This window comes from Synchiropus splendidus, chromosome 1, assembly GCF_027744825.2.
Source record: "Synchiropus splendidus isolate RoL2022-P1 chromosome 1, RoL_Sspl_1.0, whole genome shotgun sequence".
NCBI lineage: Eukaryota > Metazoa > Chordata > Actinopteri > Syngnathiformes > Callionymidae > Synchiropus > Synchiropus splendidus.
In genome coordinates, this window is record NC_071334.1 from 773,643 (window position 1) to 799,468 (window position 25,826).

At 59.8% G+C, this 25,826-nt stretch overlaps 4 protein-coding genes across 8 annotated transcripts in view; 1 reads left to right on the top strand and 3 right to left on the bottom strand.

Annotated features, from left to right (window-relative positions):
• LOC128749771 (carboxyl-terminal PDZ ligand of neuronal nitric oxide synthase protein-like) overlaps nt 1–14,788 on the top strand; it is a 34,104-nt gene extending 19,316 nt beyond the window's left edge. Inside the window, exons 4-12 of the mRNA XM_053849720.1 lie at nt 10,833–10,894; nt 10,972–11,080; nt 11,143–11,254; nt 11,436–11,560; nt 11,708–11,869; nt 12,829–12,988; nt 13,055–13,198; nt 13,600–13,816; nt 13,878–14,788. Of these exons, the coding sequence (XP_053705695.1) occupies nt 10,833–10,894; nt 10,972–11,080; nt 11,143–11,254; nt 11,436–11,560; nt 11,708–11,869; nt 12,829–12,988; nt 13,055–13,198; nt 13,600–13,816; nt 13,878–14,226 (1,440 nt within the window). The 3' untranslated portion in view covers nt 14,227–14,788. The remainder of the gene's footprint in view (nt 1–10,832; nt 10,895–10,971; nt 11,081–11,142; nt 11,255–11,435; nt 11,561–11,707; nt 11,870–12,828; nt 12,989–13,054; nt 13,199–13,599; nt 13,817–13,877) is intronic.
• A 424-nt stretch (nt 14,789–15,212) lies between these two features.
• Nucleotides 15,213–19,222, bottom strand: LOC128749656 (uncharacterized). Of its 2 annotated transcripts, XM_053849524.1 has the most exons (10): nt 19,053–19,222; nt 17,074–18,082; nt 16,719–16,839; nt 16,590–16,661; nt 16,480–16,521; nt 16,059–16,146; nt 15,903–15,991; nt 15,634–15,828; nt 15,370–15,564; nt 15,213–15,302 (listed from the first exon to the last, which is right to left on the bottom strand). In XM_053849524.1, exons 2-10 carry the CDS (start codon nt 18,078–18,080, stop codon nt 15,264–15,266), a joined length of 1,848 nt encoding a protein of 615 aa, XP_053705499.1. In that variant the 5' UTR covers nt 18,081–18,082; nt 19,053–19,222; the 3' UTR covers nt 15,213–15,263. The 2 variants fall into 2 exon arrangements, with proteins under 2 accessions (XP_053705499.1, XP_053705574.1); XM_053849599.1 differs by lacking the exons at nt 16,480–16,521; nt 19,053–19,222 and having other exon boundaries at nt 17,074–19,046.
• A 116-nt stretch (nt 19,223–19,338) lies between these two features.
• On the bottom strand, nt 19,339–22,500 carry pycr3 (pyrroline-5-carboxylate reductase 3). Of its 4 annotated transcripts, none has more exons than XM_053850222.1 (7): nt 21,592–22,500; nt 20,711–20,804; nt 20,533–20,597; nt 20,296–20,475; nt 20,003–20,215; nt 19,842–19,934; nt 19,339–19,531 (listed from the first exon to the last, which is right to left on the bottom strand). In XM_053850222.1, the coding sequence occupies exons 1-7, from the start codon at nt 21,619–21,621 to the stop codon at nt 19,346–19,348; spliced, it is 861 nt and encodes a 286-aa protein (XP_053706197.1). In that variant the 5' UTR covers nt 21,622–22,500; the 3' UTR covers nt 19,339–19,345. The 4 variants fall into 4 exon arrangements, with proteins under 4 accessions (XP_053706197.1, XP_053706026.1, XP_053705948.1 ...); XM_053850051.1 differs by lacking the exon at nt 21,592–22,500 and adding an exon at nt 20,976–21,585; XM_053849973.1 differs by lacking the exon at nt 21,592–22,500 and adding an exon at nt 20,958–21,585.
• Nucleotides 22,501–22,662: 162 nt separating this feature from the next.
• Nucleotides 22,663–25,478, bottom strand: LOC128750537 (GDP-L-fucose synthase-like). The gene is made up of 10 exons (XM_053850767.1): nt 25,187–25,478; nt 24,511–24,704; nt 24,343–24,457; nt 23,671–23,799; nt 23,541–23,614; nt 23,344–23,477; nt 23,151–23,282; nt 23,012–23,091; nt 22,841–22,940; nt 22,663–22,775 (listed from the first exon to the last, which is right to left on the bottom strand). Exons 2-10 carry the CDS (start codon nt 24,639–24,641, stop codon nt 22,720–22,722), a joined length of 951 nt encoding a protein of 316 aa, XP_053706742.1. The 5' UTR covers nt 24,642–24,704; nt 25,187–25,478; the 3' UTR covers nt 22,663–22,719.
• Between the last annotated feature and the right edge of the window lie 348 nt (nt 25,479–25,826).

The following is a 25,826-nucleotide window of genomic DNA, read 5'->3' on the forward strand; positions in this document are numbered from 1 at the left end:
TTCAGACACAGGTCACCACCTTCAGATACAGGTCACCACCTTCAGACGCGAGTCACCACCTTCAGACACAGGTCACCACCTTCAGACACGAGTCACCACCTTCAGACACAGGTCACCACCTTCAGACACGAGTCACCACCCTCAGACACGAGTCACCACCCTCAGACACGAGTCACCACCTTCAGACACGAGTCACCACCTTCAGACACAGGTCACCACCTTCAGACACGAGTCACCACCCTAAGACACGAGTCACCACCTTCAGGCACGAGTCACCACCTTCAGACACGAGTCACCACCTTCAGACACGAGTCACCACCTTCAGACACGAGTCACCACCTTCAGACACAGGTCACCACCTTCAGACACGAGTCACCACCTTCAGACACGAGTCACCACCTTCAGACACAGGTCACCACCTTCAGACACGAGTCACCACCTTCAGACACAGGTCACCACCTTCAGACACAGGTCACCACCTTCTGACGCAGGTCACCACCTTCAGACACAAGTCACCACCTTCAGACACAAGTCACCACCTTCAGACACAAGTCACCACCCTCAGACACAGGTCACCACCTTCAGACACAGGTCACCACCTTCAGACACGAGTCACCACCTTCAGACACGAGTCACCACCTTCAGACACGAGTCACCACCCTAAGACACGAGTCACCACCTTCAGGCACGAGTCACCACCTTCAGACACGAGTCACCACCTTCAGACACAGGTCACCACCTTCAGACACAGGTCACCACCTTCAGACACGAGTCACCACCCTAAGACACGAGTCACCACCTTCAGGCACGAGTCACCACCTTCAGACACAGGTCACCACCTTCAGACACGAGTCACCACCTTCAGACACGAGTCACCACCTTCAGACACAGGTCACCACCTTCAGACACGAGTCACCACCTTCAGACACAGGTCACCACCTTCAGACACAGGTCACCACCTTCTGACGCAGGTCACCACCTTCAGACACAAGTCATCACCTTCAGACACGAGTCACCACCTTCAGACACAAGTCACCACCTTCAGACACAAGTCATCACCTTCAGACACAAGTCACCACCCTCAGACACAGGTCACCACCTTCAGACACGAGTCACCACCTTCAGACACGAGTCACCACCCTCAGACACGAGTCACCACCTTCAGACACGGGTCACCACCTTCAGACACAGGTCACCACCTTCAGATACAGGTCACCACCTTCAGACGCGAGTCACCACCTTCAGACACAGGTCACCACCCTCAGACACGAGTCACCACCCTCAGACACGAGTCACCACCTTCAGACACGAGTCACCACCCTCAGACACGAGTCACCACCTTCAGGCACGAGTCACCACCTTCAGACACAGGTCACCACCTTCAGACACGAGTCACCACCTTCAGACACGAGTCACCACCTTCAGACACGAGTCACCACCTTCAGACACAGGTCACCACCTTCAGACACAAGTCATCACCTTCAGACACAAGTCACCACCCTCAGACACAGGTCACCACCTTCAGACACGAGTCACCACCTTCAGACACGAGTCACCACCCTCAGACACGAGTCACCACCTTCAGACACGGGTCACCACCTTCAGACACAGGTCACCACCTTCAGACACAAGTCACCACCTTCAGTCACAGGTCACCACCTTCAGACACGAGTCACCACCTTCAGACACAGGTCACCACCTTCAGACACGAGTCACCACCCTCAGACACGAGTCACCACCTTCAGACACGAGTCACCACCCTCAGACACGAGTCACCACCTTCAGGCACGAGTCACCACCTTCAGACACAGGTCACCACCTTCAGACACGAGTCACCACCTTCAGACACGAGTCACCACCTTCAGACACAAGTCATCACCTTCAGACACAAGTCACCACCCTCAGACACAGGTCACCACCTTCAGACACGAGTCACCACCTTCAGACACGAGTCACCACCCTCAGACACGAGTCACCACCTTCAGACACGGGTCACCACCTTCAGACACAGGTCACCACCTTCAGACACAAGTCACCACCTTCAGTCACAGGTCACCACCTTCAGACACGAGTCACCACCTTCAGACACAGGTCACCACCTTCAGACACGAGTCACCACCTTCAGACACGAGTCACCACCTTCAGACACAGGTCACCACCTTCAGACACGAGTCACCACCTTCAGACACAGGTCACCACCTTCTGACGCAGGTCACCACCTTCAGACACAAGTCATCACCTTCAGACACGAGTCACCACCTTCAGACACAAGTCACCACCTTCAGACACAAGTCATCACCTTCAGACACAAGTCACCACCCTCAGACACGAGTCACCACCTTCAGACACGAGTCACCACCCTCAGACACGAGTCACCACCCTCAGACACAGGTCACCACCTTCAGATACAGGTCACCACCTTCAGACGCGAGTCACCACCTTCAGACACAGGTCACCACCTTCAGACACGAGTCACCACCTTCAGACACAGGTCACCACCTTCAGACACGAGTCACCACCCTCAGACACGAGTCACCACCTTCAGACACGAGTCACCACCTTCAGACACAAGTCACCACCTTCAGTCACAGGTCACCACCTTCAGACACGAGTCACCACCTTCAGACACAGGTCACCACCTTCAGACACGAGTCACCACCTTCAGACACGAGTCACCACCTTCAGACACAGGTCACCACCTTCAGACACGAGTCACCACCTTCAGACACAGGTCACCACCTTCAGACACGAGTCACCACCTTCAGACACAGGTCACCACCTTCTGACGCAGGTCACCACCTTCAGACACAAGTCATCACCTTCAGACACGAGTCACCACCTTCAGACACAAGTCACCACCTTCAGACACAAGTCATCACCTTCAGACACAAGTCACCACCCTCAGACACGAGTCACCACCTTCAGACACGAGTCACCACCCTCAGACACGAGTCACCACCTTCAGACACAGGTCACCACCTTCAGATACAGGTCACCACCTTCAGACGCGAGTCACCACCTTCAGACACAGGTCACCACCTTCAGACACGAGTCACCACCTTCAGACACAGGTCACCACCTTCAGACACGAGTCACCACCCTCAGACACGAGTCACCACCTTCAGACACGAGTCACCACCTTCAGACACAAGTCACCACCTTCAGTCACAGGTCACCACCTTCAGACACGAGTCACCACCTTCAGACACAGGTCACCACCTTCAGACACGAGTCACCACCTTCAGACACGAGTCACCACCTTCAGACACAGGTCACCACCTTCAGACACGAGTCACCACCTTCAGACACAGGTCACCACCTTCTGACGCAGGTCACCACCTTCAGACACAAGTCATCACCTTCAGACACGAGTCACCACCTTCAGACACAAGTCACCACCTTCAGACACAAGTCATCACCTTCAGACACAAGTCACCACCCTCAGACACGAGTCACCACCTTCAGACACGAGTCACCACCCTCAGACACGAGTCACCACCTTCAGACACGAGTCACCACCTTCAGATACAGGTCACCACCTTCAGACGCGAGTCACCACCTTCAGACACAGGTCACCACCTTCAGACACGAGTCACCACCTTCAGACACAGGTCACCACCTTCAGACACGAGTCACCACCCTCAGACACGAGTCACCACCTTCAGACACGAGTCACCACCCTCAGACACGAGTCACCACCTTCAGACACAGGTCACCACCTTCAGACACGAGTCACCACCTTCAGACACGAGTCACCACCTTCAGACACGAGTCACCACCCTCAGACACGAGTCACCACCCTCAGACACGAGTCACCACCTTCAGACACAGGTCACCACCTTCAGATACAGGTCACCACCTTCAGACGCGAGTCACCACCTTCAGACACAGGTCACCACCTTCAGACACGAGTCACCACCTTCAGACACAGGTCACCACCTTCAGACACGAGTCACCACCCTCAGACACGAGTCACCACCTTCAGACACGAGTCACCACCCTCAGACACGAGTCACCACCTTCAGACACAGGTCACCACCTTCAGACACGAGTCACCACCTTCAGACACGAGTCACTACCCTCAGACACGAGTCACCACCTTCAGACACGAGTCACCACCCTCAGACACGAGTCACCACCTTCAGACACGAGTCACCACCCTCAGACACGAGTCACCACCTTCAGACACAGGTCACCACCTTCAGACACAGGTCACCACCTTCAGACACGAGTCACCACCTTCAGACACGAGTCACCACCTTCAGTCACAGGTCACCACCTTCAGACACAGGTCACCACCTTCTGACGCAGGTCACCACCTTCAGACACGAGTCACCACCTTCAGACACAAGTCACCACCTTCAGACACAAGTCATCACCTTCAGACACAAGTCACCACCCTCAGACACAGGTCACCACCTTCAGACACGAGTCACCACCTTCAGACACGAGTCACCACCCTCAGACACGAGTCACCACCTTCAGACACGGGTCACCACCTTCAGACACAGGTCACCACCTTCAGACACAAGTCACCACCTTCAGTCACAGGTCACCACCTTCAGACACGAGTCACCACCTTCAGACACAGGTCACCACCTTCAGACACGAGTCACCACCTTCAGACACAGGTCACCACCTTCAGACACAGGTCACCACCTTCAGACACGAGTCACCACCTTCAGACACAGGTCACCACCTTCAGACACGAGTCACCACCTTCAGACACAGGTCACCACCTTCAGACACGAGTCACCACCCTCAGACACGAGTCACCACCTTCAGACACGAGTCACCACCCTCAGACACGAGTCACCACCTTCAGACACAGGTCACCACCTTCAGACACGAGTCACCACCTTCAGACACGAGTCACTACCCTCAGACACGAGTCACCACCTTCAGACACGAGTCACCACCCTCAGACACGAGTCACCACCTTCAGACACGAGTCACCACCCTCAGACACGAGTCACCACCTTCAGACACAGGTCACCACCTTCAGACACAGGTCACCACCTTCAGACACGAGTCACCACCTTCAGACACGAGTCACCACCTTCAGTCACAGGTCACCACCTTCAGACACAGGTCACCACCTTCTGACGCAGGTCACCACCTTCAGACACGAGTCACCACCTTCAGACACAAGTCACCACCTTCAGACACAAGTCATCACCTTCAGACACAAGTCACCACCCTCAGACACAGGTCACCACCTTCAGACACGAGTCACCACCTTCAGACACGAGTCACCACCCTCAGACACGAGTCACCACCTTCAGACACGGGTCACCACCTTCAGACACAGGTCACCACCTTCAGACACAAGTCACCACCTTCAGTCACAGGTCACCACCTTCAGACACGAGTCACCACCTTCAGACACAGGTCACCACCTTCAGACACGAGTCACCACCTTCAGACACGAGTCACCACCTTCAGACACAGGTCACCACCTTCAGACACGAGTCACCACCTTCAGACACAGGTCACCACCTTCTGACGCAGGTCACCACCTTCAGACACAAGTCATCACCTTCAGACACGAGTCACCACCTTCAGACACAAGTCACCACCTTCAGACACAAGTCATCACCTTCAGACACAAGTCACCACCCTCAGACACGAGTCACCACCTTCAGACACGAGTCACCACCCTCAGACACGAGTCACCACCTTCAGACACAGGTCACCACCTTCAGATACAGGTCACCACCTTCAGACGCGAGTCACCACCTTCAGACACGAGTCACCACCTTCAGACACAGGTCACCACCTTCAGACACAAGTCACCACCTTCAGACTCGAGTCACCACCTTCAGACACGAGTCACCACCCTCAGACACGAGTCACCACCTTCAGACACAGGTCACCACCTTCAGACGCGAGTCACCACCTTCAGACACAGGTCACCACCTTCAGACACGAGTCACCACCTTCAGACACAGGTCACCACCTTCAGATACAGGTCACCACCTTCAGACACGAGTCACCACCTTCAGACACAGGTCACCACCTTCAGACACGAGTCACCACCCTCAGACACGAGTCACCACCTTCAGACACGAGTCACCACCCTCAGACACGAGTCACCACCTTCAGACACAGGTCACCACCTTCAGACACGAGTCACCACCTTCAGACACGAGTCACCACCTTCAGACACGAGTCACCACCCTCAGACACGAGTCACCACCTTCAGACACAGGTCACCACCTTCAGATACAGGTCACCACCTTCAGACGCGAGTCACCACCTTCAGACACAGGTCACCACCTTCAGACACGAGTCACCACCTTCAGACACAGGTCACCACCTTCAGACACGAGTCACCACCCTCAGACACGAGTCACCACCTTCAGACACGAGTCACCACCCTCAGACACGAGTCACCACCTTCAGACACAGGTCACCACCTTCAGACACGAGTCACCACCTTCAGACACGAGTCACCACCCTCAGACACGAGTCACCACCCTCAGACACGAGTCACCACCTTCAGACACGAGTCACCACCCTCAGACACGAGTCACCACCCTCAGACACGAGTCACCACCTTCAGACACAGGTCACCACCTTCAGACACAGGTCACCACCTTCAGACACGAGTCACCACCTTCAGACACGAGTCACCACCCTCAGACACGAGTCACCACCTTCAGACACAGGTCACCACCTTCAGACACGAGTCACCACCCTCAGACACGAGTCACCACCTTCAGACACGAGTCACCACCCTCAGACACGAGTCACCACCTTCAGACACAGGTCACCACCTTCAGACACGAGTCACCACCTTCAGACACGAGTCACCACCTTCAGACACGAGTCACCACCTTCAGACACAGGTCACCACCTTCAGACACAGGTCACCACCTTCAGACACGAGTCACCACCTTCAGACACGAGTCACCACCTTCAGTCACAGGTCACCACCTTCAGACACAGGTCACCACCTTCTGACGCAGGTCACCACCTTCAGACACAAGTCATCACCTTCAGACACGAGTCACCACCTTCAGACACAAGTCACCACCTTCAGACACAAGTCATCACCTTCAGACACAAGTCACCACCCTCAGACACAGGTCACCACCTTCAGACACGAGTCACCACCTTCAGACACGAGTCACCACCCTCAGACACGAGTCACCACCTTCAGACACGGGTCACCACCTTCAGACACAGGTCACCACCTTCAGACACAAGTCACCACCTTCAGTCACAGGTCACCACCTTCAGACACGAGTCACCACCTTCAGACACAGGTCACCACCTTCAGACACGAGTCACCACCTTCAGACACGAGTCACCACCTTCAGACACAGGTCACCACCTTCAGACACGAGTCACCACCTTCAGACACAGGTCACCACCTTCTGACGCAGGTCACCACCTTCAGACACAAGTCATCACCTTCAGACACGAGTCACCACCTTCAGACACAAGTCACCACCTTCAGACACAAGTCATCACCTTCAGACACAAGTCACCACCCTCAGACACGAGTCACCACCTTCAGACACGAGTCACCACCCTCAGACACGAGTCACCACCTTCAGACACAGGTCACCACCTTCAGATACAGGTCACCACCTTCAGACGCGAGTCACCACCTTCAGACACAGGTCACCACCTTCAGACACGAGTCTTCACCTTCAGACACAGGTCACCACCTTCAGACACGAGTCACCACCCTCAGACACGAGTCACCACCTTCAGACACGAGTCACCACCCTCAGACACGAGTCACCACCTTCAGACACAGGTCACCACCTTCAGACACGAGTCACCACCTTCAGACACGAGTCACCACCTTCAGACACGAGTCACCACCCTCAGACACGAGTCACCACCTTCAGACACAGGTCACCACCTTCAGATACAGGTCACCACCTTCAGACGCGAGTCACCACCTTCAGACACAGGTCACCACCTTCAGACACGAGTCACCACCTTCAGACACAGGTCACCACCTTCAGACACGAGTCACCACCCTCAGACACGAGTCACCACCTTCAGACACGAGTCACCACCCTCAGACACGAGTCACCACCTTCAGACACAGGTCACCACCTTCAGACACGAGTCACCACCTTCAGACACGAGTCACCACCCTCAGACACGAGTCACCACCTTCAGACACGAGTCACCACCCTCAGACACGAGTCACCACCTTCAGACACGAGTCACCACCCTCAGACACGAGTCACCACCTTCAGACACAGGTCACCACCTTCAGACACAGGTCACCACCTTCAGACACGAGTCACCACCTTCAGACACGAGTCACCACCTTCAGTCACAGGTCACCACCTTCAGACACAAGTCACCACCTTCAGTCACAGGTCACCACCTTCAGTCACAGGTCACCACCTTCAGACACAAGTCACCACCTTCAGTCACAGGTCACCACCTTCAGACACGAGTCACCACCTTCAGACACAGGTCACCACCTTCAGACACGAGTCACCACCTTCAGACACGAGTCACCACCTTCAGACACAGGTCACCACCTTCAGACACGAGTCACCACCTTCAGACACAGGTCACCACCTTCTGACGCAGGTCACCACCTTCAGACACAAGTCATCACCTTCAGACACGAGTCACCACCTTCAGACACAAGTCACCACCTTCAGACACAAGTCATCACCTTCAGACACAAGTCACCACCCTCAGACACGAGTCACCACCTTCAGACACGAGTCACCACCCTCAGACACGAGTCACCACCTTCAGACACAGGTCACCACCTTCAGATACAGGTCACCACCTTCAGACGCGAGTCACCACCTTCAGACACAGGTCACCACCTTCAGACACGAGTCACCACCTTCAGACACAGGTCACCACCTTCAGACACGAGTCACCACCCTCAGACACGAGTCACCACCTTCAGACACGAGTCACCACCCTCAGACACGAGTCACCACCTTCAGACACAGGTCACCACCTTCAGACACGAGTCACCACCTTCAGACACGAGTCACCACCTTCAGACACGAGTCACCACCCTCAGACACGAGTCACCACCTTCAGACACAGGTCACCACCTTCAGATACAGGTCACCACCTTCAGACGCGAGTCACCACCTTCAGACACAGGTCACCACCTTCAGACACGAGTCACCACCTTCAGACACAGGTCACCACCTTCAGACACGAGTCACCACCCTCAGACACGAGTCACCACCTTCAGACACGAGTCACCACCCTCAGACACGAGTCACCACCTTCAGACACAGGTCACCACCTTCAGACACGAGTCACCACCTTCAGACACGAGTCACCACCCTCAGACACGAGTCACCACCTTCAGACACGAGTCACCACCCTCAGACACGAGTCACCACCTTCAGACACGAGTCACCACCCTCAGACACGAGTCACCACCTTCAGACACAGGTCACCACCTTCAGACACAGGTCACCACCTTCAGACACGAGTCACCACCTTCAGACACGAGTCACCACCTTCAGTCACAGGTCACCACCTTCAGACACAAGTCACCACCTTCAGTCACAGGTCACCACCTTCAGTCACAGGTCACCACCTTCAGACACAAGTCACCACCTTCAGTCACAGGTCACCACCTTCAGACACAAGTCACCACCTTCAGACACAGGTCACCACCTTCAGACACGAGTCACCACCTTCAGACATAAGTCATCACCTTCAGACACAAGTCATCACCTTCAGACACGAGTCACCACCTTCAGACACGAGTCACCACCTTCAGACACGAGTCACCACCTTCAGACATAAGTCATCACCTTCAGACACGAGTCACCACCTTCAGACATAAGTCATCACCTTCAGACACAAGTCATCACCTTCAGACACAAGTCACCACCCTCAGACACAGGTCACCACCTTCAGACACGAGTCACCACCTTCAGACACGAGTCACCACCTTCAGACACAGGTCACCACCTTCAGACACAGGTCACCACCTTCAGACACGAGTCACCACCCTCAGACACGAGTCACCACCTTCAGACACGAGTCACCACCCTCAGACACGAGTCACCACCTTCAGACACAGGTCACCACCTTCAGACACGAGTCACCACCTTCAGACACGAGTCACCACCCTCAGACACGAGTCACCACCTTCAGACACAGGTCACCACCTTCAGATACAGGTCACCACCTTCAGACGCGAGTCACCACCTTCAGACACAGGTCACCACCTTCAGTCACAGGTCACCACCTTCAGACACAAGTCACCACCTTCAGTCACAGGTCACCACCTTCAGACACAAGTCACCACCTTCAGACACAGGTCACCACCTTCAGACACGAGTCACCACCTTCAGACATAAGTCATCACCTTCAGACACAAGTCATCACCTTCAGACACGAGTCACCACCTTCAGACACGAGTCACCACCTTCAGACACGAGTCACCACCTTCAGACATAAGTCATCACCTTCAGACACGAGTCACCACCTTCAGACATAAGTCATCACCTTCAGACACAAGTCATCACCTTCAGACACAAGTCACCACCCTCAGACACAGGTCACCACCTTCAGACACGAGTCACCACCTTCAGACACGAGTCACCACCTTCAGACACAGGTCACCACCTTCAGACACAGGTCACCACCTTCAGACACGAGTCAGTCAGGATGACACCAGACCACCTGGACCAGGCAGGTGTCGAGTCAGCGAGTCGTCAGCGGAAGTGACCTCAGCCTCTGCATGAGGCTGGTCTCCATGGCAACGTGCCGCCAGACTGAACGTCACAGCCGTCAGCGTGGCGACGCTCATGCGTCGTCGGTCTTCAGAGGCGTGATAGTCACCTGACGTGTCTCCACAGAAGAAGGAGGGATGGACGTGGGACGAGAGCAAGATGGTGGTGATGCAGGATCCCATCTACAGGTGCCGCCTCCCTCGCCATCTTGCCGGCGCCGCTCTGGCCCCGCCCCACCGGCCTGACCCGCACCTCTGTGTTGCAGGATCTTCTACGTGTCTCACGACTCGCAGGACCTGAAGATCTTCAGCTACATCGCTCGTGACGGCCAGAGCAACATGTTCCGCTGCAACGTCTTCAAGTCCAAGAAGAAGGTGAGCGCGGCGGCTGCGGGGCCCATGGGCCGGACCTGACCTGAGCCCTGTGTCACTCCCAGAGCCAGGCCATGAGGATCGTGCGCACCGTGGGCCAGGCCTTCGAGGTGTGTCACCGGCTGAGTCTGCAGGAGGCGCCGCCGAGCCAGGAGGCGCAGCGGAGCGCGCTCGCAGGTAGCTGTGACTCGCCCGCCGCTGCCGAGTCCTGGGAAGAAGTGAAGATGAGGATGAAGACTTTAAAATGCGGGGTCTCAGTCGGGTGCAGAGTCCTGCTTCTGCAGAGCCATGTGCTGAGGGGCAGAGGCTGGGGAAAGGGTCCCCACAGGGAAAGCAATACAAAGGTGTGTGTTGGCAGGAGTTCCGGCGTCAGAGGAGACGGACATCGACGCGGACGGGTCCAACCCGCCGTCGGCGTCTGAGGAGCAGAAGCAGAACCGTGGAGTGACCGACCTGGATGCAGAGGTGGACCACTACTGCCAGGTGAGTGGCGGCGGTCACGTGACCTGCCGAGGAGGGGGGCGTGTCTCCATGACGACGGGAAGCTGGACTCTGCCGACGACGATGATGATGATGAAGAGTTACGGCTCCCTGGCCCGCTGACCTCTGACCCGCCGTCTCCACTCTCAGCCCGCGGACTCGCTGCTGGCCTCCGGTCCTCGGCTGCTGCTGCCGCCGGCGTTGGGCGGCGCCCCCACCACCCCTCCCCCGCTGTCCACCCACCACCAGATCCAGCTGCTCCAGCAGCAGCTGCAGCAGCAGCAGACGCAGACGCAGGTGGCCGTGGCTCAGGTGAGTCCACTCTCCTGCCCCTGGCCGGGTCATGTGACACGCACCCCCATGGTGACTGGCTGCCTCACTCGCCCACGTGGACCACGTGAGGAGTAAGAGGAGGGTGATGGTGATGAAGAGGAGGAGGAAGATGGTGATGAAGATGAGGAGGAAGATGGTGATGAAGATGAGGAGGAAGATGGTGATGAAGATGAGGAGGAGGAGGGTGATGAAGATGAGGAGGAGGAAGATGGTGATGAAGATGAGGAAGATGATGATGATGGTGATGAAGAAGAGCAGATGATAGTGATGAGGATGAAGATGAGGAGGAGGGTGATGAAGATGAGGAGGGTGAAGGTGATGAAGATGAGGAGGGTGAAGGTGATGAAGATGAGGAGGGTGATGGTGATGAAGATGAGGAGGGTGAAGGTGATGAAGAGGAGGAGGAGGAAGATGGTGATGAAGATGAGGAGGAAGATGGTGATGAAGATGAGGAGGGTGATGGTGATGAAGATGAGGAGGAGGTGTGATGGTGATGAAGATGAGGAGGAGGAGGGTGATGAAGAGGAGGAGGAAGATGGTGATGAAGAGGAGGAGGGTGATGGTGATGATGATGAGGAGGGTGATGGTGATGAAGAGGAGGAGGAAGATGGTGATGAAGAGGAGGAGGGTGATGGTGATGAAGAGGAGGAGGAAGATGGTGATGAAGATGAGGATGGTGATGAAGAGGAGGAGGAAGATGGTGATGAAGATGAGGAGGGTGATGGTGATGAAGAGGAGGAGGAAGATGGTGATGAAGATGAGGAGGAGGAGGAAGATGGTGATGAAGATGAGGAGGATGATGAAGATGGTGATGAAAATGAGGAAGATGATGAAGATGAGGAGGAAGATGATTATCATGAAGATGGTGGTCGTGATGAAGACCACCATCTTCATGATAAGAAGATGGTGGCCTTCATCTTCTTACCCCCCCTCCTCAGGTCCACCTGCTGCAGGAGCAGCTGAGCGCCGAGGCCACCGCCCGCCTGGAGTCTCAGGCCCGGCTCCACCAGCTGCTGCTGCAGAACAAGGAGCTGCTGCAGCACATCTCCCTGCTGGTGCAGCAGCTCCAGGAGCTGGAGACCAAGAGGGGCAGCTGCGGTGAGTCTCCGCGGCCGGCGGCGGGAACCTGACTCACCCGAACCTGACTCTGCTCTTCTGCTGCAGGGGACTGGCAGGACAGCCTGCTGGAGATCACCTTCCGCTCCACGGTGCCCGCCGTCACCTGCCAGGCCACCACGCCCCGACCCCAGCCTCCGCTGGACCCCGCCGTCTTCTCCCCGTCCAACGGCAGCCTGGGAAGTCCGCTAGGTAGGAGCCCTTTCCGCTTCCTCCCGAGTCCCAGTCGCCCAGGCCTGCCGAGCCAGCGCCAGCTCCTGGTCACGTGACTGTCCCGTCAGGGTCAGCGGCTCAAGCTAAGCAGCGCCGGGTGCCTTTCCTGCCCTCGGCCATCTTTGATTCCCACCTTTTCATTCTTGAGTTGTGAGTGTGGAGTCGTGAGTCAGCAGCTCTTCTGCTTCATGTCTCTGCTGCCGAGGGCTGAGCTCCGTGCTGGAGGTAAGAGGTCCGGCCTGCTCCCCTGTGAGTGTGTGTGGTGCCCCCCTTGCCCCCGCTGAGGAGCGGCTTGCTGTGCTGTTGCTGTGGCTGCATGTCGACACCACAGCCGTGTGCTGCTCACCCCCCTCTCCTCTCTTCCCCTCCACCCCCCACAGTGGACCACAGCATGTTCCACAACTCGGGCGCTCAGCGCCAGAGTCCGCTCTCCTCCAGGGCCGGCGGCCAGCAGAGGCTGAAGAGCGCCCTCAACCTGGGGAGGGCTGTGGGGGCAAAGGTCAACGACCTGCTGAGACGGAGAGAGTCCAGTCACCACGGCGACGTCGGGGTCACTGAGGTCAACAAGAACGTGGATGCTCCGTGGAGCTCCGGCAGGTAACCGCCGCCGCGCCGCGCGCTGCCCCTCCGGTCACGTGACGCCTGCCGTCTGCCGCAGCGCCCACGTCATCCCGCGGCTGGAGCCGCCGCCGCCGTCGTCCGGGAGGAAGCGCGTCCCCCGGCCGCTGAAGACCACGCAGGACATGATGATCTCCTCCGACCCGGTGGTCTCCTCGCCCGACCCCTCGCTGCCTCCCTCCCCCCGCCAGGACGCCCACGCCACGTCCTGTCTGGAGGGGGAGGAGCCAGCCCAGGCGCAGGACGGCCCCCTGCAGCGCAGCGTGCCCGACCTCATCCACAAGGACCCGCCCCCGGAGGTCTGGCAGCAGGCAGAGGGGGAGGAGCCGCCGCTGGAGAGCAGGGGAGAGGAGGCGGAGCCACACCCCGACCTGCTCGCCTTTGAGTGACGGGCCGCTCCGAAACCCATTCCGACTTTTTTTAACCTTTTTATCTGCTGATGCATGAACACATGGACAGACAGTGAGTGAAGGCGCAGAAGGCTGAGTAGGTGGATGAAAGGATGAGCGGCTGAAGGTGATGAGATGATGATCACGGAGGAGGAACCTGCTGGTGGAGGAGTGAGAGTCGGAGCTTCCTGGGATCCTGTCTCGGGCACAGGTCAGCTCCAGGTGCCGGAACCCTCTGGGTCGGAACCCGGAGCAACAAGTCTGCAGCGGGTCCTTCTCTGGTCCAGAGCGGAGCCGGAGCCAGGCTCCCGAGCGCCTGGCTCCCGAGCGCCTGGCTCCTGAGCGCCAGGCTCCCGAGCGCGGTTTGTCTTTGCCAGGTGGAGAAAGGTGGTGTCATGAAGGAGGAAGTGACCGGGTGATGAAGGAGTGAGAGTGAACTTTCTCTTCAAATCATGTCAAATCATCACTTTCTGTTTTGATACTCCTGTCGTCACGGAAACGTCAGAAATAAATGTTTGCATTCGCTGTCGGCTCTTCGATGCGCGGGCGGATGGATGCAGGAGGGTTGTCGGTCCGATTCAGGGCTGGAAGCGCTCACTCCCTCCGCGGCAGGTGGGACACGTGGTCGCCGTGTTTCCTCTGCTGCCGGGTGTGTTGGTTGTTTCTTTGGAAGAGAGTGACATCACGAGCAAGCGACGTCACTAGACTCCTGCAACTTGCGAACTGAATCATGTCAGTTTTCTGAAAGCCTGACGTTGTTTCTGTTCTACCTGGTGACGCGGGGGGACGCCAGACTTCTGCAGCGAGTTGCCGGCCGCTTCACCGAACCCCTGTACCCGGCCCTGTGGGTCGGTGCCGGGACCAGCGTGCGGCTGTGTGGCCCCGACTGACCCAGACGTCAGAAATGACCAACAAATGGTGTGGTGAGCTCCCCCCCACCCCCCGGGGACCAGGCTCTGGGACCTGACCGGCCCGTGTGGGACCCAGAGAGACAGACGGCAGGCAGGAGTGGTCAGTGCGAGTGTTTAATGCGGCGCTCAGATCTTGTTGAAGGCGGCCACGTCGACGCTCTGGACCTGGAACACAGCGAGCGTGAGACAGAGAGAGAGTGCGTGGCTCCCCGCCCTGCCCCGCCCCACTCACGTAGAGGTCGAACTTGAGGATCTCCTCCTCCAGCAGGTCCGTCCCCACCTTGTCGTCCTCCACCACGCAGCCGATCTGCAGCTTGTGGATGCCGTAGCCCACTGGTACCAGCTTGGAGCAGCCCCACAGCAGGCCGTCCATCTGCAGCGAGCGCACGCTGGCCTCCAGCCGCCGCATGTCCGTCTCGTCGTCCCACTGAAAGAGCCGCGCAGCTCAGTGGCGCCACCCGCTCGCGCCCGTACTCTCCCCCGCAGGCCAGCTTACGGGCTTGACGTCCAGCAGGATGGAGGACTTGGCGACCAGCGCCGGCTTCTGGCTCTTCTTGGCGGCGTACTCCTTCACCCGCTGCTCCCGCAGCTTCTCCGCCTCCTCGTCCTCCTCCTCGCTGCCGAACAGGTCCAGGTCGTCGTCGTCTTCTGTTTTGGACGGAGTGTTTGCTTTCTTCTGGGCCGACGTGCCCTGGGGAGCCGGGGGCACCGGCGGGTCACCTGGTTTTTCAGAGAGCCAGTGTGTGTGTGTGTGTGTGAACTCACATTGGTCAGTGCGGCCGCGGCGGCAGGCGTCTCCAGAACAGCCACGCGAGACTCCAACTTGGACAGAGACAACCTCAAGTCGTCCATCACTGCAGACCAGAGTCACGTCAGGTCACCCTGAGACCAGACGCCGCAGAGTCCCAGTCCTGCACTCACCTTTGTACAGGTGCTGGTTCTCCAGCTCCAGGTTCTTGATGCGGGACACCAGCTCCTGATCCGCTGGGCTGCAGGCTGGGCTGGGGTTCTGACGCACACACACACACACAAAATGAAGAAAGCCATCTCATCTCTGGACCGGTTCTCAGACAAGCTTGGGGTCAGAGGTCGTGAAAACACCATGCAGACTTCTGAACACACAGTGTGTGTAGCTGGTTTAGCTATGCTTGTGGGGGCCGGCTAAAGAGCCCCACAATTGACCCAGGTGGAGAGGCTCATGGTCCGTGGAGGGTCATGGTCCCCACAGGGATAGAGATACAAGTGTGTGTGTGTTTCTTGAGTCGCTCGAAGTAAAACCGGACGGACACACGGACACGTGTTAGTCGGGGCACACGGGTCCCTCCAGTGGGGGGAGGCTTACAGCAGTCGGGGGCACAGGGTTGCCACACAGGGTGGTCCTGAGCTGCAGGTGACAGATGGAGACAGCTGCAGAGGTGAGGTGCGACGCTCAGGTGTGCTGCGGTGACTCACCCCGGCCAGAGACTTCTGGATGTTCTCCCGCGCTCGGGCGATGTCCTGCAGGATGGAGGTGGAGCCCACGTCCTGCAGCAGACAGAGGGTGAGCGCCGGCTCCACCGAAGCGTGCGGCGCCCGGGTTACCTGCGCGGGCGGCGGCGGGCCTCGGCTGCGCCGCTCATAGAAGCGGCGCTCGGCCTCGTCGTAGCGCGGCTTGTCCAGCCAGATCCTCTCCTGAGCCAGGAAGCTGACGGAGGCCATGGTGCTGCGGAGGAGAGCAGGGAGACGACGGTGAAGACCACGCGTCCGGTACCGCCCTCGCACCGACCCCCGGCTCCGTCACAAACGGGAGCGCGCAGAAGGTGGCGCGAGGGACAGGAGAGCAGAAGCAGGTGAGAGGTCAAACCAAGAACGCTGAGTCATGGTAAGGGCATGAGGGGAACAGATGAGGGCGACCACAAACAAACGATGGAGACGTGGTGAGTCTGCGCCGCCATACTTGACCCCGAGCTGGTTGGCGGCGGCGGCACCTCCTGACCTCCGACCTTTCTTCCCACCGCGGTGGTGGAACTGGCCCCTGTCTGTCCAAACGGGCTCGCTGTCGGGGTGCAGGAAGCAGGTGGACCCAGAGGGGTCTTCTGCTGGCTCCTCCTCCTCCTGGATGGGGTGCAGCGCATGGAAGACCTCAGCCTTCCCCTGAGGGGCCGCCGGCTCCTCCTCCTCCTCCTCCTCCGCCAGGCCATGGGGGCGCTCAGCGCCTCTGGAGGAGGCGGCAGCGCCGGGCCGTTTGGACGAGTTGCTGCCGTACAGGTTCTGATAGAAGGCCGCCTCCGCACGGTCGTACTGCGGCTTGTCCAGCCAGACCCCCTGCAGGAGCTGCAACGGGACGCCCGGGAGCCCGTTGACAGACTGGCGGGGGGCGGCGGAGCTCGGGCTCAGAGACCGGCGGCCTTGGTCGGGCGCCTGGAGGGCGGCCGGGGACGTCCGGAGGCTCAGGGAGTCGGGGGGAGGCGGCTGAGCGGACCGGAGCAAGTCCGACTCCTTCACTGAGGGGAGGCCGCGCGGACGCGCCGGTGCAGCAGGTGGCGTCACGGCAGCGGGGCTGGACTTCCCTGGAGGCGGCAGGGAGCGGGTCTTCTTGCCGGCGCCATTGGAGTTGCTGGCCAGCCAGGCGTGGTAGAGACTCTCTGCCCGCTCGTACCGGCTTCTCTCCAACCACACGGTGGCGCACTCGGACTGCAGGCCGGCCAGCGAGGCGCCGGCGTCCCGCCTGGTCCCCGGGCGGACCGCGTCTCCTCTGGCCTCGTCTTCGGTGGCGGCGCCACCATCGAGATTGGACGAGCGCTTCTTGCGTCGGCGGCTTTTCCCGTTTCGCTTGGCGTCTCCGTTGGCGCCGCCGCTCTCCGGAGAGGACGAGGCGGTGTCGCTGCTCCGCTGGCAGGAGCCGGCGGCGGGTCTGGGGCCGAGGTCCTCGGCAGTGCGGGGGGGAGCCTTGCTGGGCATCATGTCTGATCCGACGAGGACAGAAACAGAGAAGAGGAACAGGCTTCTGGGTTAGACTCACACTCACACACACACGTGGGTTAGACACGCGGGGACGGGACCGGAGCGCAGGCATGCGGCATGCTGGGAGGCGAACACACAGCTCATGCAGCGGGTCGCAGCCGCTCAGCCAGTCATCTCTCATGTGTTGATGTGGAGTCCAGGGTGGGCAGAGCGCCGGCTCTCATCCGGGCCAGGACCCGCACCCTGGCCTGATGCTCGCACCACTGACAGCAAGTCAACAGACCGGCGACATCACTGACGACTCGGACGGCCGCGTCAGTGACACGCGTCACCAGCGTCGTCGTGGTTCAACATGCGCCCAGAAACCAGTCGGACTCGTCACCGTCCTCGGCACCAAGTCGACCCGGTCAGGAAAAGCTTTCACCCGCAGAGGAACAGGTCACAGGCCGGTGTGAGACCTGACCCCGGACCAGACGGCATGCTCAACACTCCGCTTTCCTCCCTGACCTCTGGTGACCGGCAGCCTGGACAGCGGCTTCCTCCGAGTCACTCGAGTGCTCACTCTGGTCAGGGAATGTCTCGTCCACCCTCGAGCCCAGGAAAGCACCAGCGTAACACCTCACACATGACCGAGCCCCAGCAGAGTGACACCGGCTGCATCCTGAAATCCAGCCGCCTCAGCGGCACGGCTTTCCGGTTCCAGGAGCCGACCACGTCGCTCTCTTCCTGGAGCTCTCGCGCTGACCAGCGGCCTCCCCCGCATCGTCCTCCACCCACGGGCGTCCAAGGACCGTCCGGCGGGCCGAACCAACGGGTTCATGCGGGGAACTGAACGCGAAACACGGAGCCGGCTAGCGTTAGCCGCGGCGAGCTAACACGCGCGGCTCAGCTGCGCCTCCGTCCTCCCGCGAATTCCCTCGGCCCGCGGAGGGACGCGAGGGCAGCCGGAACCGGGACCTCGGCGGTACTTACTGCGGTGGTTCGGTAGGAGCGCGTGCGGCCGGAGTGTGTGCGAGGAGAGGGCGCGTGTGTCGCTGACGGCAGGGAGGGAGGGAGGCAGGGGGCGCTGTCGACTCAGCGGCTCCAGCCCGGAACCACTTCACCGGACCTGCGCGTCAATCATCGGCGTTCGTCGTGTCGTTCTCATACACGACTGGTGACGTCACAGAGCCAGGCACAGGGAGGCGTGTTTGATCCACACTTCTCTTTATTCAGGCGTCGGCTCGGATCACGTGACCGCGTCGAACACACGCCCGCTCGCCGCCTCACTTCCTGCGGCCCAGCTCCTGGGCTCTCTCCGTGGCCGACTGGACGGCCGCCATGGCCGCCGCCCGCACGCCGCCCTGCTCCAGCGCGTGCAGCCCGAAGATGGTGGTGCCGCCGGGGGTGCAGACCTCGGAGCGCAGCTGCGCCGGGTGCTTCCCCGAGTCCCTCAGCAAGCGCCCGGCGCCCTGCAGAGCAGATGAGGGCTCAGAACCCAGCAGCCGCTTCTGGTCCAGCTCACACCTGAGGAGGACTCGCTCCGTTCTGGCTCACAGGTGCCCGGCCCTGGAGCCAGTCCCAGCCAGAGCAATGAGGTCCAGACCGTCGGAGACGTTGGTGTCTGAACTGGACCAGAGACTCGGGGTCTGGAACGTGAGCAGGACTCCCTCAGCAGAGTGTGGCCAGGGCCATCACCATCTTCATCATCATCATAACCTTCCTCATCACCGTCGTCATCAACATCATCACATTATCTTCAGCATCTTCAGAGGAACTGACCAGAACCGTCTGGGCGGCCATGCTGTGGGCCAGAGAGCTGGGCATCCCCATCTTCAGGGCTCCTTCTGCCAGAGCTTCAGCGAAGAGGTAGACCTGGCGAGGGAGGTGGGGAGAGGAGGGTGAGCCCACACGCCAGGGCGGCTCCCACACGCCACACTCACAAAGGCCACGCCACTCCCGCTGAGTCCCGTGTGGACGTCCATCCAGGCCTCGGCTCCTTCCTCCAGCAGACCGCAGCCCCGCAGCAGCGCCCGCAGCAGCGCCCCGTCCTCCGTCTTGGCCCGGGAGCCTCGGCAGTACAGCAGCGCCCCCTCCTGGAGCAGGCAGGGCAGGTTGGGCATCAGCCGGATCACGCTGGCGTCCCGGGGCAGCAGCTGGCGGACACACACACAGGCGGCGGAGGCTGAGCGGGCGGGGGGCGGGGTCCAGAGCCGGAGCTGGCCGGGACGCTCACCTCCTCCAGGGTCTCCAGCGTGACGCCGGCGGCCACCGACACCACCACGTGCTTCTCTGTCACGTGCCCCGAGATCTCGCTGAGAACCGGGGGCACCAGGTGAGGCTTGACCGCCACGAAGACCAGGTCAGACCTGCAGACCACGTCCACGTTGGAGTGAGTGACAGCCACACCCATTTCCTGCAAGGACCAAGTCAGCAGAGTCCAGGGAAACCAGGCTGCTGCACCGAGTCTCACCTGGAAGCGGCTCAGGTTCCTGGAGGAGGGAGCGCTGACCGTCACGCTGGACGCCGCCACCTTTCCTGTCCAGGCACAGAGACACGGGGAGACGGGATGAGTCCGTCCCTCAGAGCCGGGAAAGACTCGGAGGAGAGGTTCAACTGGGAGGAGGCCCTGGGGCCGAGCCACGACTCACCCGACAGAATCCCCTTGGCGATGCCGAACGCCATGTTGCCGGCGCCGATGAAGCCGACCCTCAGCTGGCTGTCCATCACCGGCTCCGTTTCGATCTGAAACACACGATGCTCTTGACTCCCCACACGTGTCAGCTGACCTCCGAGTCACGTGTGACAGTGGCTGACTCTCGACAGGAGCTACAGCAGCACGAACCCCTGACCCAGCCCGTCCTGGACCCACCCGCTCTCTCACTCACACACACCAACCATCAGAGGAGGACCGACCGCCAAGTCCAGGTTCTGGACGCCGACATCGTCATGATCCGGCCGCAGCCAGTTCACCACAGACGAGTCAGAGTCCTCGGTGGCGTCGTCGGTCCCGTCCGAGTGGACCAGCGCGTGCTGTGACTCCATGATGGCCACCATGCTCTTCTCGTAGCGCCACCAGCCCTGGACCTTGACGGGCGCCAGGGCTTCCGAGTCCCTCTTGCACCTGTAGTAGGCGCTCTTGAGCAGCTTCCAGCGGATCTTCAGCTGGTCCACGGAGCGGTGGAAACCCGCGGCCGTCATCCGCCGCTGCGCCACCCGGAACAGCTTGCTGTTCCGAACCTTCCTGCCGTCCAAGCACTTCTTCATGTCCAGATCCTCCAGGATCTCCAGGAACACCTCGGTCTCCTTCACGTCCCAGTTCTGCTTCTTGACCCCGGAATCCGGCTCCATGACGGAAAGCAGCGGGGAAGTCGGACGGCGGCGCGCGCGGCTACTGTTGTTGTTGGCGTCGGGCCAGTAATCCGGGATTAAGCGACGCACGTGTGCGCGGGACGAGCGCGGGCTGTCGCGGGGTGACGCAGGCGCGGCGCGTGAGCGGGACACGAGGCGTCGCGCGGACGCCGGGGCTCACCTGGCTGGTGTCGCGTGCGCCGAGTTCCATGGTGAGCGCGAGCTGAGCCGTGCGGTTCTGGTTCCGGACCCCAACACCGGGAGGTCCACGCGGACCAGGCTGTGACGCGCGGGGAGGTGCGTTTGCTTCATCCGCCGGGACAGCGGGGCGGGCGGAGTCTGACTGAGTTTCTGACTTTGATCGCTTTAAGAAAGTCGCTCGCCATTCACGTGACTCACGTGTCTCCTCACACCTGAACGGACATCAAAGCAAGTCCGTCACACGTTATCAACGTCACACACACCGATTTGTCTCCCGATGTTTTGACTGACAGCTGATGGGAACCAGACGAGCGACACTGCAGGCTGGAGCAGCTCTCTGGCGCCCCTGCTGGCCCACCGGCAGAGCGCCTGAGCTGGACTGCTCTCAGTCGTCGGCCGCCTCATGGGGGCGCTGCGCTTTGATGAAAGTCGCACTTCTGTCAGGGTTCTGCACTGGAGAGTCTGATGGCCCGGTGAGATCACACCAAACCCACCGGAACCACCGCAGCCCACGCTTCCTGTCCCTTACCTGGACGGCACGTAACGTGGCACCAGTCCTCCAGCAGAGGTCGCCATCGCTCTGCTCCTCAGCCGTCAGACAGCGCGCTGACGTTCCCTCACTGAACTCGACTCTGTGGGGGGGGGGGTCCTGGTCTAACCCAGGTGTGACGGCGTGCCTCCGTGCAGGCGGCAGCTGTGTCCTGGCCTGCTCTGAGGCTGGTGCCCAACACATTTACCTGAATAAAATGCGGAGCTAAAATGAGAGACCGAAACTGGCATCACTTCCTGTTTTAACGAGTGGAGGAAGAGAAACCAGGGGGACTTTCACACGACATGGTTCCGGGTCAGGAACCTCGGTGCTTCCACCAAACCAGGCCGCGTTCATGCCAGTCCAGCCAACCGTGACGACTCGACGGGCGTGTCCCGAGTGCACGTTGCTGTCACGCTACCTGAGCTTGAACGCGCTTTTCAGGTCCCAAACCCGTTTACTGTGGTCCGGGATCCGGATCTGACTTGGGCCATTTGAAGTGAACAAACAAGGGACTTTACAAACATGACTGGAACTTTACTGGCTCAGGCGAGACTTGCACAGGTCGGAGAGACTCGCTCACTTGCGGGCCGAGTCGTAGTTGGCCACAAACCAGTCGCAGGTCTCCTTCAGTGCTGGAAGAGGGCGGAGTCAGTGGTGAGGTGGGCGGCGAGAACGTCAGTGGCGCGGCACGGCTCACCTCGGCTGAAGGGCGTGAAGGCAAAGTCGGGCCGGTAGCGCCGCAGCTTGGCGTTGCTGGCCGTCTTCTTGAACTGGCCGTCGGCTCTGCTGCCGTCGAACTGCGCGGAGGTCAAGGCAGGACAACGGGCGGCAGAGAGCCAATCACAGAGCGGCCCGCTCCGAAGGATACCACCACCGGGCCGGAGAAGTCCAGCGCCTCCACCACGGCCTCCGCCGCCTCTCGGATGGACACTTCCTCCTCCTCCCCCACTGCAAGAGACACATGGGCTGAGGCGGCTGCCGGCGCCAGCCGCGGCCCTGCCACTCACCTGACAGGATGATGGGCTCCACCTCCGGGTACTCCCGGAGCACCCAGAGGAAGAGGCGTGCCAGGTCCAGGCTGTAGATGAACTGCCTGCGGGGGGCGCCGGAGCCCCACACCACCAGCGGGCTGCCCTCCTCTGCCGAGACAGGCCTGAGTGAGACCGGCGCCCGGCAGGCCCCGCCCACCCACTCACTCACTCTGAGCCACGTAGGCTTTGTGGATGAGGCCCGGCAGCACGTGTCCGTCCTCCACGCTGAAGTTGTCGTGTGGCCCGAACACGTTGGTGGGGATGACAGCCGTGTAGCGGCGGCCATGTTGCTGGAACTGAGCCCTGCAGAAGCAGCGGCGGCAGCGGTCAGACCCGGACTCCCCGGACCCGGCGCACGCGCCTCACCTGTTGTGCACGTCGATCATCCTCTTGGCGTAGGAGTAGCCGAAGTTGGAGTGGTGCGGCGGGCCGCGGTGGATCTGCGGGGGAGGCGGGTGAGGCGGGTGAGGCGGGCACGGACGCGCGCGCTCCTCACCATGCTCTCGTCGATGGGGTAGCTGGTCTGGTCCGGGAAGATGCAGGTGGACAGGCAGGAGACCACCTTCACCACGTCCGCCTCATGAGCCGCCTGCAGCACGTTGTCGTTGATGTGGAGGTTGTCCCTCTGAGGGGAAGCAGAGCAGGTCATCCCCCCGTCTGACCTGCACCCCAGGAGCTGCCACTCTTCCGGCCACGCTCCCATCAGCCCCTCACACGGATCACGGAGCCAACGACCTTCTGTGGTCGTGACGTGAACAAACCAACCATTCCAGTTCATCAATCGCATCCCTCCACAAAGAGGAAGAAACCCTGCAGCGACTCTTCCGTCGCAGCGTCGGTGAAATGCTGACACGCTTGTCGCGCCGCATCGGTCAAAGTCAGCAGGAGCGTCAGACTCGGCTGAGCCCGACTCAAAAACAGCAACGGAGCCCGTGGTTTGCGTCTCCCTGACAAAAGCTTTTGCTTAGCGTCACGCTGGGAGCGGACGCGTTGCTAAGCGTTAGCCGCGCTCACAGCCTGCTGCTGAGGCTCTCACTTTCACGAGCTCCGTCAAGTGCCGGAGCTTCAAATGGCGTCTGCACTCAGCGACCACGCCGATATGGGCCGATAATCATCGCGGCATCCCCAGCTTGGATCCCCTCTGACTGGTTTCCCGTGAAGCTCTCACCCAGAAGTCCAGGTTCCTCTTCATGTTCCTGAACAGGCCTCCCACCATGGCGGCCAGGTGGATGACGTGCGTGGGCCGGTGCTTCCTGAAGACCGCCCGAGTCTCCTCCATGCTCCTGCAGACCAGCCAGTCAGAGTCAGGACTCCAGAGCTGCGGCAGCTGACTCACCTGAGGTCGGCGTCCTGCGAGGAAAGGAAGGTCCACTGCTCGCCCTCTCTGCCGCCGCCCTCCTCCTCCCGCACCACCTGCTGGATGGCCCGGCCCACCAGCCCGGACCCGCCCGTCACCAGGACCCTCATGCCTGCGGCTGGCTCACCTGGTCTCCTCTGCCGCCGGATCGGGATGTGACCAACCACGTTGGGCTAGATTCAAGATTGAGGAGGTTTAATTGTCACACATACAGTTATACCTGACATTCGGTGTGTCCAATGGAAAGGAAGTACGCAACGCGAGATGCACACTACAATAACAAACTGTAAAACAACAGCATAAAGACAGCAGTGCAAAGTAAAAGAAAACATGCAAAGATAAGTTCGCTTTGACTCCGCCACTGGCACGTGACTCTAGAAACGCCACACACCGCAGTGACGTCACGCTCGACCCCAAAACGTCCCCGCGCGTCTACTGAAGCAGTTACGGTAGAGACGACGGCTGATCACGTGGCGACTGATCCCGAACACTCGGGTCGAACTGAAACGTAGTTGCACCTCGGAGAAAGCCATTGAGTGGCGGACGTGCTGACTCGGTCGGTGAACGCTTCCCCCGGATCTTGGTTCCTGACCACAGTCCCGCTCACGTGACAGAGGTCTGAAGCCAATGGCTCCGTCCAGGGCGCGAGACTCACCGTCACCTCACGTCCTGTCAGCGCCTGCTGCTCCGCGACTCTCCCCGCACACGACTGTTCGACCCGGAGACGCCACGTCAGACGGGCGACGGGCTCAGGTGGCGCCTCCTCCGCCGAGCTGAGCCGCGACACTCGGTTCACCTGCTACAGTCGCGCGGCCGGCTACGTTGAGCTGCTCCCAGCCGCCGGATGTGACGTCACGGCCCGGCCACGAGTTCGGATCCCGGCTTTTGATCAAACCATGTATGCGATGACGGAAAGTGCTGTAGAAACACTGACCAAACCAGGAAAGTCTTTTGGCTTTTCCACATGGGAGTTCGAGAGCTGTTCTTTCAAAATAAAGCTGGGCTCCAGCCGGGAGCGGAAGTGAAGCGGGTTGGAGTTTGGCCAGCTCTGCACTGGCGCTGCTGACGGTGACGCAGTGACTGTAGCCGTTTCTCGCGTCTGTCCTTCGCTCCGTCAGCGTGTGACCTCACGTCCTGCTCGCTGCGTTCTGTGGAGGAAGCTTGACCTGGTCAACGGTGTGAAAGACTCGGACTCGGGCCATCTAGTCAGCAGCTTCTCTGATGCCCTCGATACATGACTGTGAGAGGAAACCAGAGCGAGTTGCCTCATGCTGGAATCGAACCAACAACCTCAC